General features: G+C 58.6%; 1 protein-coding gene across 6 annotated transcripts in view; it reads right to left on the bottom strand.

Moving 5' to 3' along the window:
* FRMD8 (FERM domain containing 8) overlaps positions 1–16,326 on the bottom strand; it is a 32,283-nt gene that overhangs the window by 15,030 nt on the left and 927 nt on the right. For 3 of the 6 annotated variants that reach the window (XM_058689628.1, XM_058689630.1, XM_058689625.1), the window contains exons 3-10: positions 15,102–15,269; positions 11,071–11,172; positions 10,654–10,712; positions 10,356–10,522; positions 8,112–8,336; positions 5,869–5,992; positions 4,782–4,925; positions 623–824 (exon numbers count right to left, since the gene is read on the bottom strand). In XM_058689628.1, the coding sequence (XP_058545611.1) occupies positions 623–824; positions 4,782–4,925; positions 5,869–5,992; positions 8,112–8,336; positions 10,356–10,522; positions 10,654–10,712; positions 11,071–11,172; positions 15,102–15,269 (1,191 nt within the window). Of the gene's footprint in view, positions 1–622; positions 825–1,035; positions 1,234–4,781; positions 4,926–5,868; positions 5,993–8,111; positions 8,337–10,355; positions 10,523–10,653; positions 10,713–11,070; positions 11,173–15,101; positions 15,270–16,326 lie in introns of those variants that run through there. The other 3 variants (XM_058689626.1, XM_058689627.1, XR_009250088.1) reach the window with 2 other exon arrangements.

Raw genomic sequence — 16,326 nt, 5'->3', positions numbered from 1 at the left:
CTTCTTATTTTGGAATAAAACCAGATTTATCGAGAAGCTGCAAAGATAATCATACAAAGAGTTCCCATTTGCCCTCATCTGGCTTCTCCTGAGGCTGGCATCCTCCGTCGCCGTCTCACATTTGCCAAAGCTAAAACATAAACCCCAGTACGATATGATGAACTGAACTACATACTTCGGGACTTCCCCAGTTTCCTTATAAACGTCCTCTGTCTGCTCCAGGGCCCGGACTGGGACATCACCCTGCACTCAGCCCTCTTTTTTACCAGCTGCCCTGATTCTACTGGATGTGGCCCCCTTGTTTCTGTCCCCACACCGAACTAACCGACATCGGTCACTTCTAGTTTGTCACATCTGGACACTGCTGCAGGGAACATCTGTGGACGCAACAGTGACAGGGCCAGAAAAGGACTCTCCTGCCAGGGCCCCAGAGGCCCCCATTCCCAATCGCAGAGCTCACAAGATGCGACCCTCACCCAGCTTCACTCCTCCCGTTTAGGTCCCTGGCGACTGGACCCTACCTCGCTGTCCCCGGGGCTCCCCGGGGCGCACATATGTGCATGTGCACGCGCATGTCGTGTGTGCGTGTGCACGTCGTGTGCGTACGTGTGCGCATGCTCACCTTCCTCCACGTAGTCGATGGTGGAGAGATGCTGGAGGCGGCTGCACACCACGCTGCCCTGCCTCTGCAGCTGCGGGCGCTGAGAAGATGGCAGGGAGCTGGCGGCCGAGGGCGGGCCGGACACAGTCTCCTGGGGGGCGGTGAGCTCTGAAGTCTGGTTCAGCTCAATGCAGTACTCGATGAGGCCGCTCATCAGCTCAGCCTGGCGGGGAGAAAGGGGCCACCCTGAGGCCTGGGCGGTGAGCCGTGGCCCAGGACACGGCCTTCCCATACTCTGCAGGGCGAGACGGATAAGGTGGACGGGCCCCTGCCTTCTGCTGGGGGAGGCCGATGCGGAAACAAACACCATTTACATAATAAAGGAAGGGGGGGGTCAGGTGCTCTGTGGGCAGAGGGACAGGGGAGGCATCCACCTGGGGTGACTTCGGAGGTCAGTCCTGGAGGATGAGTAGGGGTCCCTGTCTCAGGTCTGGGAGGTGGGCTGGGCGAGAAAGAGCATTCTAGGCAGGAAGGCCGAGTGCCATGGGTGGCAGCAGTCAGGCCAGATGGGAAAGAAACTCAGCTGCGCGGAGATGATAAGGAAGGCAGGAGGAGGGCTCAGGCAGGGCGTCCTGGGTGGAAGGAACGCAGGGAGTTGTCGGAGAGAAGAACCTGCAGGCCCATGAGGAAGGCGGTGGTGGTCAGGTCACAGGGCTGAGGGTGGGGGACGCCCTCTGAGCACGTTCTTCAAAGGCGACACCTTCTCAACCAATTTTAAATATAACGCATGTTGCCATAAAAGGTGAAGAGACCAGGTGTCAGTGAGCACAGTCCAGACACCATGTGATGGGGACACCAGGGGTCTGATGGGTCCACAGCCAGCCAGCCGTCAGCGGGTGGAGTCCCTCGGTTAGACAACACCCTCACCGAGTGCCTACCCCGTGCGAGGTCTACTATAGGCAGTGGGACACAGCAGGGACCGAGGAGGACCGAATGCCTGCCTCGTGCTCCCAAGAAGAGCACCCACAAGGGGTTGGGGGTCAGGGGCCAAGGGGATGGCCCCCCGCTGACAGAACAGCGGCCTGGCACCTGTGCCCGCACGGTGCAGCCAGAGGCCTCCCCGGAGCAACACAACCCGCCCTGGGGAGGGGGGCAGGGCAGGAACCGCTGCCTGGGCCCAGAAGGAAAAGCCGGCATCCATTCTCCACGCCTGCCTCCTTTTCTCATGCAAAGATTGGCTGGTGAGTGGGAGGGCAGCCAGTGGGGATAGAGGATACGGGGCTGTAAGCACAACAGGGAAGCCCTCAAAGTTCCCTGGAACAAAACCTCAATCACAGCGTGATGCTTCTGAGGTCCAGGGAGCCTGCCATTAAAACGACCCCACATCTGACCAAATTAATATCCATTCAGGATAAAGCCTGGCAGACCAGTAACAGAAGGGACTATTAGCCTTCCTCGACCTAATAGCCTTCCTCGACCAGATGGGGGTATCTGTGAAAAACCTGCAGCTAACACCATACGTATTTCGAGCAAGACCAAACATACTCCCGCCCAAGGTCAGGAGCAAGTCAGGATGTCTGCTCACACCTACTCAACACTGTACTGGAAGTCCAGGAGTGGAATCAGTCAAGACAAACAGAGGCACACACACTGGAGGGTCAGAATACAACCGCCCCTATTACACATGACATGACTGTCTACAGAGGAAACCCCAAAGAATCTGCAACAAAACTATTAAAACCAGCGAGTGAATTTAACAAAGTTGCAGGATATATGAGTGTGTAGATAACACAATCAATTGTATTTCTTTTTTTTTTTTTTTCTTTTAGAGAAAGAGTGAGCACAGGAAAGGGGCAGAGGGAGAGAGAGAGGATCTTAAGCAGGCTCTAAGCTCAGCAGAGCCCAATGTGGGGCTCGATTCCACAACCCTGGGATCATGACCTAAACTGAAATCAAGGGTCAGACAGATGCTCAACCTAGGTACCCAGGTGCCTCCAAATCAACTGTACTTCTACATACCACAATGAACCGAAAATTGATATTTAAAGAGGGGATGTTTGCCTCTCCCTTTTTCTTCTTCCTGTTGTGGAGCATGTAGATGTGATGGCTGGAGTTGAAGCAGCCATCCTGGACCATGAGGTAAATTTAAGAGAAGAGAATATGCGTGGTGGAGAAAGAAAGTTAAAGGACTCTGAGTTCACAATAACAGATCTGGACTGCCTACCTATAATGTTACGTGAGAGAAGAAGAGATTTTTTTATGTTCCAAAAAACAAACAAATAAAAATAAATAAAAAAGTACCATCTAGGGTAGCACCAAGGAAAGAAAGAAAGAAAGAAAGAAAGAAAGAAAGAAAGAAAGAAAGAAAGAAAGAAAGAAAAAGAAAGAAAGAGAAAGAAAGAAAAAAAAAAGACAACCTTAAGGATAAATATAATAAAAGATGTACAATATCTCTATGCTGACAACTATAAAATATTAGTGAAAAGAAATCAAAACCAAATAAAGGGAGATGTAGAAATTATTGGCCTGGAAGATTTAGGATGTTAATTCTCTCCAAAATTAATCTACAGATTCAATGGAATCTTAATCTAAATCTCAGAAGACTTTTTTGGGGGGAGGAAGGGAAACAATCAACAAGCTTTTCCTGAAATTTATATGGAAATGCAAAGGAACTGGGATAGTCAAAAACAATTTTGGAAAAGAACAAAGTCCTAGAAATCATACTACCCAATTTCAAGTTTACTATTAAGTTTCAGTCATCAGTACGGTGGGATTATTAGTGAAAGACAAACACATAGATCAAGGGCACAGAACAGACAATCCAGAAATAGACCCACACACACTTGGCCAACTGAATTTCAACAGAGACACAGGGCAATGCAATGAAGACAGGGTAGTCTTTTCAACAGATAATGCTGGAACAAAAAGAAAAAAAAAAGAGAGAGAGAGAGAGAGAGAGAATATTGACCTATACATCACACTTCATGTAAAAAATTAACTTGAAATGGAGGGACAGGGAGCGGCAGGCACACATCTGCGTGACAGCTGTGGACGGCTTGGCAGTGTCTCCTCAAGTGAGCGTGTGCTGACCTGGGGGCCCAGCCATCCCACTCCCAGGGGGACACCCACATATGCGCACAAAGCACACGCAGGACAGTGATCACGACAGCGTTGCTGGCAACAGTCCCAAACGGGAAATCCAAGTGTCCATCAGCAATGGAGTGGGAAAGTCAAGGCTGGTGAACATGGACGATGGGACATCGGAGAGCCTCTCCAAAAGATCAAGCCACTGCCACCTGCAGGGGGGACAGAGCTCACAAACACACCACTGAGCAGAAGAAACCAGACAGAAGAGAACAAACTGAGGGAGCCTGTGCCAGAAGGTTCAAAAACAGGCAGAAAGACTCGAGGGTGAAACAAGTCAGGATGGGGGGGCCCTTGCTGGGAGGAGGCTTGAGGGGTCTCCTGGGGTCCTGGTTCTTTTTCGCAATCTGAAAGGTGTTATGTGGGTTTATTTTCAGAAAACCCGTTGAGCCATACACTTAGGATTTGGTAACTTTTCTCTACAGATGATACAATAACACATTTACTTTGAAAAGGGGTCTAGCCTAGTGATGTAAAAATGACAGAATCATCAGCAGAAGTGGGGACAGTCGTGTATGCAAAGCTGCGAGAGGGAAGACTTTGTAATGCTATAGGCCAGGGGGTCAGAGGAGCCACTGCAGGGGACAGGAGTGGCCAAGAGCTCACAGTCAAGCTGAGCCGGGATGGAGGACAGCCATCTGTGTACTGGGTGTGGCAAGGCAGAGGCCACTGGGCTCGCAGCAGGGAGGTGCAGGGATAAGGGCCGTGTGCACAGAGTGAAACAAAGGTGCCGAGGGGCCTTCGCCCCGCCACGCCCACTTCTCTTCTGAGAGCACCCAACTCCCAGGGGGCCTCGAGGACTGGAGCCAGTGCCGGCTGGTCACACAGCCATAAGCCCAGCGTGGCATCTGCAAACCGGGCCTCTGACTCGCAAGAGTGGCTCTGGCTCAGCTGACGTCAGCTCCCCTGGTCCCCAGGCGCTCGGCAGCCCTCTCGCCTCCTTGTCAGCCAGCCCGGAGCCTCCAGTAGCCTGGGACCCCTTGAGCCTAGGCTACCCCACCCCGACCTCGCCCCCGGTGCAGGCAATGCCCACTACCTGCTTGGAGTAGATCTTGAGCAGCCTGTTGACCGGGGTGCCCTCGTTGTCCCCATCGAACTCTAGCCACAGGACAGACTCCTCCTCCTCGGGAGAGGTGTGGTCCCACGACAGCTCCTGGAAACGCAGGCCCAGCAGGACGTGCTGGCCAGCAGGAGACACAGAGCTTGGTTTCTCAGAGCTGAGTCCATTCCCCCACCCCAGCCTGCTCACGTGACACCAGGAGGGGATGCCTGGCCAGGCTATTTATCCCCAAGGCTGAGTCTAAATTCCTGTATGAGTTTCTCGGAGGAGTCCCCACTTTCATCAAACCCTCAAAGGGGGTTGTGGTCTGGGGAGGCTGAGAGCCCCTGACCCATGGCACTACTCACCAGCCGGTCAAGCCCCTGACAGTTGGGGCAGTCACGTGGGGGAAGGGGTGGGGGGTAGGAGGGTTTTTCCATGAGATCAGCTGGGTAGCGTCTCAGCAGGCCGAGCTGGGCTCTGGGCCCAGCATACTTGGGCACAGGTGCCCAGGAGGGGCTGGGGTCCCTCTCTGGGGGTAAGTCACCCAAAACTTTTCTGCTGGCTTAGAAGAGACTCTGGCCCAAGTGCAGAGAAACTGCCCCACAGGGCAGGATGCCGACACCACCATCTACGCAGGGAACCAACCGACAGCCTATGCCAAATACAGGGGAAGAAGCCCGACTCTGGCAGCCGGAGAGGGCTTCTAGTCATGCGGCTTTTCTGGAAAACCAATAGCTAGTCTCCAGCCATTGGTCCGGCAGAGTGGCCAGGCCAGGCCAGACCCCCTCCACCCAGAGGCTTTAATCCCAGCCCCAGCCTCCCCTTTCCCTAGCTGCCCTCCTGCCTAGCGTGCTGACAGAAAAGCTGACCTAGAGCAGACCCCAAGGAAGCTCCCGGGATGACACTGGAAGCCCCAGGGACCGTCCGAGGGGGAGGGAAGCCACACAGGCCATCCAGTCTGCCTCTGGGCCAACCACCAGCCCGCGAGAAGCAGGAAGGCCTGCGTGAGCACCCCGTGCCCTCTCCAGTGAGGCTCCCTGCTCCCCCAACCCAGGTCCCATCCTGGAGAAGCTGGAGGTACCTTCTCCCTGCTGTCGATGACATGCACGCCCTCCAGACTGATGGCCACCACCACCGGCTTTCGCCCGCCCCGGTGCAAAAAGCCCTGGGCCGGCTTGTCAACCTCACCATGGAAGAAGGCACACCTGGGAAGGGGAACTGCCATTAGCCGGTCACCTCCCGCACCAGGAACAGACCGTCCGGGGTCACCCACCTCAATGCTCTGGCCAGGCCCTGCCCTGGGCATATGAGAAGTTTAAGCCATTTTGGTGACCGACGGTTAAATGGAAACCTGCCCCTGGGGAGGGAGAAACAGAGAGGGGGTGGGAGGGAGGCTTCCTGGGGGTGGTGGCATCTGCACTGGCCATGCAGGACAGGAGGGCTTGAACAGGCAGGGGGAGGAGAGGAGCGTCACAGAGAAGGGCAGGCACCTCAGACAGAGAGAACAGTGTGAAGCTGGGGGTGGGACAGAGGAGGCTACGTCCGGGGAACCGCCAGGAGGGGATGGGGCTGAGGCTGCTGGCAGCTGCCAGGCCGAATCAGGTTGGGAGAACTCCGCTGCCCACGGTCTGTCAGGCCAAGACCCTTCAGCAGCAGTGGGGTCAAGTTGCACCTGCTCAGGGCCATGAGGGGACAGGGGCCACTCAGGGAGGCTTCAGGGCTTGACACGGGGAAGGGGAAAAGGTATAGTGGCCTTGGCACACCAACTCACTGAGCCGCCACCCTCTCCCCCTGCCCCGCCACGTCCTTCCCTCTCCTACGTCTGCCTGGCCTGCCGCCCCCTCGCACCAGGCGAAGCCAGAGCCCTTGCTGAGTCCCACTCTCTGTGACAGCCTGCACCCTCGCTCCGGGACTGGCCTGGAGACAAGCACGTGCTCCTCTGGGTCCTGAGAGCAGCCTTGCTCCTGTCCTTGCTCCTGGAAGACTTCTACAGGTTCAGCGGATGGCTGGGACTCCTACCTCACTGAGGACACGGAAGCAACCAGAAGCAGCCACTTGGCTACCCTCATCTCAGTTTCTCACCCTCTGTCGGATCAGCCTGATCTGTACACACACATTCGCTCACCATAAAAATTAAAAGCCTCTGCCCCCGCATCCACCCATAAAGGCTGCATCTCTGGACTCCACTGCACAGCACCGACCCCTGACGGGGCCAGCCATACCCGCCGTCTCCTGTCTCTTCTCACTCTCCTCCACCCGCTGCGACCCCCACGATGCTGAAACCAAGGTCAACCATCAACCACCCAGGGCACGTTGAATTCGACCCGGAAGCGGTAGCGTGCAACGCTTGGTCACTTCCTCCTCCCTGACACTTCCCTCTGCCTGGCTCGTAGAGACCCACCCGCCCGCCTCGCCGTCCCGGGGCCTCCTTGCGCCTGTCCACTCGCACCTCCTTGGCCATGTCTTCAGGCTCCAGGTTTCAAACCGCCCAGATGCTGATGCTCACCAATGACTACCCGACTCTAGACTCAGAAACCTAACTGCCCGCCCGGAATCGCCAGCTGGGTATCTAGCGAGCATCTCAAAATCCACACGTCCAAATCCAAACCCCCAAACCTTCCCCAACCCGCTCCGTGGCACGGTCCCATCTCGGCTGATGACACCATCGTTCATGTGCTCACGCCAGACACCTGGAGTTCTGCCTCCTCGCCTTCATCCGTCCCACTGTCCGTCTGTCTAGCAAATCCTGTCAACCGTACCCTCAAACACCCCGGCATCTGACCGCGTCTCACCTCCTGCGTTATTACCAGCCAGCCTGACCCGTATCTCCCCTTCGGGGCACGGCCACACTGTCCTCGCCGGTCACCCGGCTGCCGCTCGTGCCACCTGAGGTCTCTACTTCTGCTGCTGTCTGACTTCCCACCGGAAAGGCGGCCTCACCAGGCAGGGACTGCGTCTCTCTGCTCACCGAGGTATCGCCAGCGCCTCGATCGCTGGCACACAGCAGGTACCCGAGAGCCACCGACCACCGTTGGTGGCGTGAGAGAACTGGCCATGCGCAAGGTCCGCGGGCCCAGCGGCCAGGTGACCGTGGCGGGTGGAAGGAGGGTCGCCACCCGGCCTGGGACAGGTGCAAGGGGAGGACAGGGGTCCGGCTCGGTCCCCGTGGGGCCCGAGACACGCCCCACGTGAGGACAGAGTTCGGCGGGCGCAGAGGTGGGCACCCTGGCAGGCCGTGCAGACTGTTGGGCTGTCAGGGGAGGGGACAGCAGAGGCCCCGTGGCCGTGGCTGCCCGTGACGATGACAGCCAGGGGGTCGCTCACCCGTAAAAGGGCAGCTCGTGGCTCTTGAGGAGGTAGGCACGGTAGTGGGTGCTGAGGGAGGCCCCGCGCCCGCTGTCACCGCCGGCCGCTTCCTTCACCTTGCAGTAGGCGTTCAGCAGGCCCTGCTCCCCCGGCCCCGCCTTGGCCCCGCGGCCCCGGAGGGCAGCAAAGAGCCCGTGGCCCCGCTTGCAGAGGTGGGCGGGGAGGAAGGAGTCTAGCTTCTCCCTGCGGAGGAAGGAAGTGGGGGCTCAGTGGGAGGCGGGGCTCCGGGGCGGGGGGGCCTGGCCAGAGGTGCCGAGGTCCTCAGGGTGCAGCGCGCTCACGGGCAGGGGCAGGCGAGGCCCCGGACGAGGACCGCCAGAGAGCCCACTGCTGCGAGCCCCGCGGCAAGCCTGGCTGGTGACAGGCCTGGAAGACAGGCTGGGACACCAAAGGGGGAGCCGAGACCAGGCCCGCCGCACAGCCAGCCTGTGGCTAGAGGGTTTCGGCAAGGCGTCTGTGTCACTGAGTCAGGAAGGTTTGGATTTCCGAGCTAGTGGAACTTTTACAACCAAAAAAACAGGACAGCCAGTGACCTACATATACCTCTCCACGGATTTTCTGCCAAAGAGGGACATAAAAAAAAAAAAAAAAAAAATCAACCTACAATCCGTCAACACAGGTTCGAGAAGAAAAGCTCGCAACCGTAAAGAACCTTGGCATAGCCGCACTGTTCCCGCGTCAGGCAGCGCTCTGACTGTGCGGGCTGCGTGCCAGCTGCTCCCAGCTGGGGGCAGCCGGAGGTGTGTCCTCGGGCAGCGAGGACCTTCTCAGAGGCCCAGCTTCCCCAGGGATAAAACGAGGACACCAACCGCTGGTTGCATGGAAGGGCGCCAGCAGGTGCCCGGCACCTAAAAAGTACCACTGAGGTTGCCATTTTCACCACAGAAGGGAGGGGTCTCTCCTGGGGCTTCTGGACAACCAAACACCCCCCGCCACCCCCCGCCAGCGGGAAGGCTGAGGTGAGGAAGGAGCTCGCGCCGGCCTGGTGGCCAACAGCGGGGCAGTGTGAGAAGGGGTGTCCAGGAGGCCGTCGCCCTTCTCGGGGCTGCTGTGGGCACTCCCGTTGCTCGTGCTCCCATATCCCATCTTCCAGCGACAACTCTCGCCTGTCATCTGGAAATCCCGCCTTCCCCACACCCGTCCGTGGGGCCTGGACAGGCTCAGGGTGGGCCCATCAGCGCTCTGGCCACCGTGTCTCCTTTGGTCGGACCTGAGGCTCAGCCAAGGGAAGGGGACGTCAGAGTGAGTCTGAGGACTCTTGTGGGTCAGGGAAGAAGCCTCTCCCAATACACAACTGGCCTGCCTGAGTGTGAGCTGGCCCAGAGGACACGGGGCCGGGCCAGGAGAACGAGGACAGGCGTCTGGGGATCTAACCAGAGCCTCTGCACCTCTGGATCCATCCAGAGCTGACAAAGTCCCTCAAGTACAAACACTTTGGGTTGCGTAAAGCAGCAGACACTCCCGAGGGGCAGGATCCCTACGGCCACCAGCTCCGGCCAGCTCCGTGGGGAGCCCTCCGGCTCAACTGAGCCAGGTGGTAAGTGTGGGGCCCCAGCTCTTAGTCACATGGCACAGGGCCCTGTCTCTGCACATCCTCTCCCCCAACACGCCGCCCACTACAGTGCTGGGGTGGGAGGAGTCTGGGGTCTAGGAGCAGGCTGTGCCGAAAGTTCATCTCCACTGGAATTACCTCTAAACCTCAGGACCATTGTCCGTGGAGGTCAGAGTCCGGCCTGGTGTGCTTCTGGGGCACACTCACTCTCACAGCAGAGAGCACTGCTTCTTGGGAGGGGGTGGGAAGCCCAGAGCCCGCAGGCTGGAGTGCCCGGGGAACGGGATCTCATCCCTGGAGTGCGGAACTAAGCTGGACGGTCACTGGTGACGGGGGTCAGTCCCCGGAAGAACCAGCTCACCTCCTTCCTGACCTCAAATGGAGGCTCCACCCTCATGCACACCTGGGGGCTCCTCTCACAGGTGTCACTTCACCCAAAGCTCCCACTTCTCAGGCCCTTCAGCCCAGAGCAGACGAGGAAAAGGAGGCTCAGAGAGGTGGGGTGAGTTGCCCAAGGTCACACAGCATCGGGGCCAGCCCCAGGGGGCCTACGCCTCCCGACTCCGGATCTTGTCAGGTCACCTGAAAGCAGGGCTCCAGGACAACCCTCCCTACCCCGTGCCCCCGCCCCAGGTCCCACTGGCCCTCACCTCACGGCACAGGCAGTGGGCTGGCCAGGCTGGTAGGGCCCGAGCTGCACGCGGCACACCAGGGCGCCCAGGGCCTCGCAGTCCTCCACGTCACATGGGTACCGTGCGGCCAGCACGTTGCCTTTGGCCTCCTCATAGAGCAGCCGCAGGACCTCCTCGTCGTGGATCTGTGGGCCGGTGCGGGACGGAGGGGCTGCTCAGCTGGGGCGGCACACCAGTGTCCAGGGGTCTGCGGACAAGGGGAGGCCGGACACAGGGCCCCAGGGACGGGGGCACCGCCTGGCGCTCACCGCCTCACCTGGAGCTCCCGCCGCTTCGGGAAAAACACGTTCCTTCGGAATTGCAGGGAAGGCTCATCTGGGGAGAGAGGCTGGGGTCACCGCCCGGCTCCCCGGGCTTGGCCCGGCCCGGCCCTCTCCCCTGACAGGCCTAGTGCCCCCCTCACCCACCACGACAGACAAAGCCAGAGGGCTGTCCAGAGACTGGGAGGCTGGCTTGTCTCAATGCGCTTGCTGACTCCCGGGGCCACCCCCCTCCTGGGTCCCCCTCAAGGATCCTGCAAAAGCTGGTTAGTGAGGCCCAAAGGCCCAAGGGGCTGCCCTCCCTGGCCCCTGGCACAGTCTGCCCCCCACCCCTCCACACCAAGGATCTTCCCGTGGAAGGAGTGGCCGAAGGTGCCTGGGAGAGATGCGGGCCAGTGGGCAGCGGCACTGACCCGTGGCCACATCGTCATCGGGGGCGTCGGTAAAACGCAGCAGCAGTTCCGGCCACTGGCGGCCCAGCTTGTAGGGCTGGTGCTTGGGCTTCAGCTGCACCTCTGCGGGATGAGAGGGGAAGCGGCCGTGAGTGTGGCCTCTGACCAATACGACTGTCACCCGCGAACGAAGGCGACGATGATGGCCTTCATGGGCGCTATTAGCTGAGCAGGTACAAGCACCCCGAACCATTTCGAGTGGTTTGCGTGCATCTGCTCTGTAAGAATGCTATGCTCGTTTCACTCAGGCAGAGAAATGAGGCACAGAGAGGTTAAGTCACTTGTCCAAAGTCACACAACAGGTGAGAGAGGGTCAGGCTCTAGGCAGCACCAGCCTCTGGCTGGTCCCTCCAGCACGAGAGGCAGTGGCCGACAGAAAGCGCCAGAGACGGTGGTCCAGAAGAACCCAGCACTGCCATTAGGAAGCAGAGCCCAAAGCTGATAACTGGGACCCACAGACCCAAGAGGCTGCCCTCTCTTGCCCCTGGCAGAGCCTGGGCTTCCTCCTCTCCAGGCCTCACCTCCAGCATCCTCCCCGGGAACTCGGGCTGACCTTTATTCCATGCCATCCAGCTTGCCCACCTCATTTCCTCCTCACTCCTTCTCCCGCTCGGCTCCTGCCACACCGGCCTTCTTCAATAGCTTGAATCTCCCCAGCATGTCAGTGCCTCAGGGCCTCTGTACGCGCTGATCCTCCAGCCTCAGGCATCCCCCCGCACCGCCCCCCACATGACTGGCTGGCTTGGGCCTCAGGTCAAGCGTGTCCTTCCCCAGACCCTTCACTGAGGCAGCTCCCCTCATCAACTTCCTCCATGCCAACTACACCCTCATGTGGTTGCCTTTACGGCGTTTACCGCTATCTGACGTCACCTCCCTGCCTATGCTCCACTAGCTGCTGAGTCCTCGGGTCACCCGGGCAAGAGCGGCTCTATCCCATTCACTGCTTTACCGCTGGCCCACCGCAGGCCCTCACATGGGGGGACAGAATGGCCAAGTGTATCTCTCGTGGCCCCTTGGCTCTGGGCAGCCAGCTGGCCCCAGGGCTCGGCAGCCCGGGCCAGGAATGAGAAAGCACTTTCACCTTACGGGTCAGTGACCACAGCCTGTGAGAAGTCAGAGGCCACTTCCAAGCCATCAGATGAATGGGGATGGGCTGGAGGTAGGGGAGTGGGGAAGTGGCAATATCCGTGCCATCAACTAGCTACTCCTGCCTTCTGACCCTGCTTCTGACCCCTATCTCCTCCCTCATCCCCCAGCAGGGGGCTGGGCGCCTTATCCTGCCAGCATGAAGCCAAGGGTCTTTATCTCTGTTCTTTGGGCTTCCATCTGATCCTCGATCTTTTTTTTTTTTTTTTTTTTTTTGGGAGAGAGAGGGCGCAAGTAAGCAAGGGGCAGAGAGGGGAGAGAGAGAGAAGCTGGGCTCACCCAAAGCGGGGCTCGAATTCTCCCGAAGTGGGGCTCGAGCTCACCCGGAGTGGGACTTAAACTCACGAACTGTGAGATCACGACCTGAGCCAAAGTCAGTTGCTTAACCAACTGAGCCACCCAGGCGCCCCCGTCTGGTCCCTGATCTTAACACAAAACAGTAGCCAAATCCCCCCAAACTGGTCTCCCTCCTGCTTGCAGCGTCTCCCATCCACCCCCGCATTCAGCTTCCTCACACCCCTTTCTCCTCCAATGTTTCTCAGATATTCAGATCTCCCAGTGGTCCCTTGTCCCTCATTTCCAACCTAGATCCTTGCCCACACCCATCTGCCGCCGCCTCTGCCACGGCCAGTGGCAGCGCCCTCTCCCCTCCAAGAAAGGCTCCGTCTTCAACCCTACCCACCCGGCCACTCAGCTTCCACGCGCTTTCCACCGGGGTGCTCAGAGGATGCCAGAACCAGAGAGTCCAGAGACCATCCACTGAACAGGGGGGAAACTGAAGCCCAAAGAAAGACACTGCCTGCCCGAGGCCACCAAGAGTTAGTGGCAACCAGGACCACAGCTCCTGCACCACACTTCAGACTGCGAGTTCCCCCAGGGCAGGGACACCTTCGGTCCCGCTTCCCACTGTGTCCCCGGCATTTAGATCACTGGCCGCCACAGGGGTGCTGGGAGGCGGCTCTGGACCTACCTGTGAGGTGACCAAGGTAACTGGCTAGCCGGGACCTCTGGACACACTGAGAGGGAGAGTGGACCGGGGGCAACGGTGCCCTTCCTTCCGTCTACAGCCCAGCCCTGATCTCGAGCTCCAGCAGCTCAGGGGACTCCCGTGATCAGAGCAGGACTACACTGACCCTGCGGTCCCACACACTTTCAGACAGGACCTTCCTGTCTGGAGGCTTTCACTCGAATGAGACTGATGGTCCCTGGAGCCTGTTCCATGCAGAGTGACAAGGGCACTGAGAAGGACAAACATCCCCCAAACATCCAGCTTGAGGGGTGGCTCCAGCCCACAGCACCCCTCCCCCCTTACAGCCCTGGGGCATTTGTCATAGCTTAACCCACTCTGGGGTTTGGGGGCAGCCAAGGGTTCTGAGGGGCCTGAGTCAAAGAAGAAATGGCCTTTCAGCCTTCCCGAACCCAGCCAGGGAAGCAAGTGGGCACTGACTTCATGCTGGGGCCTCTAGCCACCCTCCTCCTGGACAGGGTGGTGCCCCAGGGTGACCCGGGCGGGCCACACAGGCAGCCCATTCATGTTCTTGCGAGGGGGGGGGACAGGAATGTGAAGAGGAGGGAGTGGGGGCGGAGGAAGTAGGAGGAGCTGCCCAGCTGCAGGGACAGACAGAGCCTGAGGCGGGGCAGGGGCCAGCCGAAACCCTTGAAACAGACACCGCCAGCTTCCCAAAGATACAAACCAAGGGGCTCGCAGTTTCGACCCACACCCGGAGGGTGGAAAAGGGGGCAGCTGAGCTGGATGCGGAATGGGTGGAGGAGACCTGCCAGCAGGAAGAGGGTGGGCGAGAGTAGCAGCTGGACAGGAAGCTCCAACGGGGCAGGGTGGGGGGTTGGACACAGGACATGGACAGGATGGAGATACACAGGATGGGCACTCCGTCTCCCACTGGTCACTAGAGATTCTCCCTCTGGGGCAGAGGCACAAATCCCACTGGCCTGACAAAGAGGTAACCACTAGGGGCCCTGGGGGACACATCACCCCCTTCTTGCCCCTGTTCCTCTACAAGAAAGGAGAATATTTAAGCTCAGCAGACATGCCTGGCCCTGGCACCTGTTGGGGCACCCTCTCCTTTGGCCTTCTTCCTGTGCAAGCCAGCAGGCCAGGGACCCTATTCAGAGGCCTCAGGGACACCCCTACCCCCCACCCCGCCCCCAGGCCTGAGGATGTGGAGAGCTACCGCCTCCCCACCTTGGGATCTCAGCCTGAAAGGACAGGACACAGGTGGTCATGGACCAGAAACCAAGCAGGGCTGGACGCCCCGTGCAGAAAAGTCAAGTTCCCACTCGTCCTGTCCACCCCACCCTCGGGGGTGGCTGCTTCCTTGGCCCACCTTCCTCCCTGCCCCCAACGAGGAGGTTGCAGTTCAGAGGCTGGCTGAGGGGGCCCTGTCCAGGCTTCCATTCTGATCTGGGTCCTACCAGTCACTGAACCCACCACTCCAAACCTCACCTTCTTCATCTGTAAGACAGGGCTGGGCCATTAGGGTGAGGAGACATTCTGCTCAAGAAATGCCAGCTCAGGCTGTGGCATGGACCACATGCTCAGTGAATGCAGATCCCTTCCATCCCTGTCCCCCAGTCCTGATCCTCTTCATGCCCCAGGTCCAGCACCAGCGAGGCTGAGGGGCAGGCTTGACCCCTCCTCTGCCACCAGCAGAGAGAGAGTGGGGGCAGAGGATCCAGGTGTCCTAAAAGCGGTGGACAGCTCCAGGACATACAGAAGTCCCACTTTCTCCTGATGTCTGTGGCCAGAGGTTCCGGAAGCTGTCCCCTCCCTACTGGTCATTGCCCTGCCAACCCTCCGGCCTGGGCTTCTGACTGCCAAGCCTTACCCAGCAGAGGGGAGACAAGCCAGAGTGCAAAGACATCCAGGGCGATGTCTGGGAGCTGTAGGACCTCACGGACAGCCCGGTGCAGCTCGTGGGCATTAAGTGAGGGCAGGTTCTCCACGGCCAGGGGCACCACTGTGTCATCCGCCAGGTACACCAGCACGTCAGCTGCTGCAACAACAGAAACTGGGCAGGGTCAGCTGGGCCTGCTACGTAGGCAGAGGCATGCTGACCAGGAACCCTCTACCCCCCTCCACCGGGGCAAGAGCCCCTCTCCCCTGCTGCCCCAATCCCTTAGAATGCCTCTATACTCTAGAGGCAGAGCCCCAGCATCTTCAAGAGACCCTGTGACGAGTGCTGTTAAGGCTTATCTGAGACCCTCAAACCACCCAGAAACACAGCAACTCTGGCCCGGCCCTAACTCCCCACCCTAGCTCCCTAGGCTTCTTCCCTGATGGAGAACATTCCACAGGTGAGAACTGAGGCAGAGACAGGCCAAACCCGTCCTGAGATTACAGGAGTTAGCGTATCAGGCTGCGAGGCAGGAGAGTTGGCAACTGGCTATTATCCTCAGGCAAGTAGCTGTCTCTCTCTGGCCCCAGCTAAGATAGAACAGGGGATTCCTAAGGCCACCCCAGGGTAAAGCAAGTTCCAGGGTTCAAGCTCCATAGGATTCTCCAAGCCTCAGGACTCAATACCATGGCCTTCCAGGACAGTCTAACTAGGCCAGGAGAAATATAACCTAAAAAGTTGAGTGTTCACTTGTGTCGGCTTTGTAGGATTCTTATTTGGAGCCTGGTGCCGAAGGGAGACCCTCAGAAGAGCAGCCAGATTCAAATCCCCATCCCTGGAACTGCAGGTACAGTGAAGGACCACTGAGCTCGGAGGCCCAAATACCTGGGTTCCAGTCCAGCCGGGGTCCTGGCTGGTGGGCTGACTCCAGCAAGTGTGAATGTGACTTGCTTCATTAAAGCAGAGCTAATCCCCCTCTCTCAAAGACAAGCTGTGAATCCAATGGGGTAAAGCCTATGAAAGGCAGAGGTATAGTTTATCATCAACACACATGAACGTGCGTTTTGGATCTGCAGTCTGTTCTGCCTGTAACAGCTACTTTCTTGCCAGACCATAAAATAATCTCCAGGAGGCTGTGATTCAGACTCACTTTTCAGGTAGGGAAAACAGAGTCAATGCAGGCTCCAGTACCCACTGACTTAACCTCTCTAGGGCC

This window comes from Neofelis nebulosa, chromosome 10 (assembly GCF_028018385.1).
Source record: "Neofelis nebulosa isolate mNeoNeb1 chromosome 10, mNeoNeb1.pri, whole genome shotgun sequence".
NCBI lineage: Eukaryota > Metazoa > Chordata > Mammalia > Carnivora > Felidae > Neofelis > Neofelis nebulosa.
The sequence above is the reverse complement of the archived record's forward strand: the minus strand, read 5'-3'. Positions and strand labels throughout refer to the sequence as shown.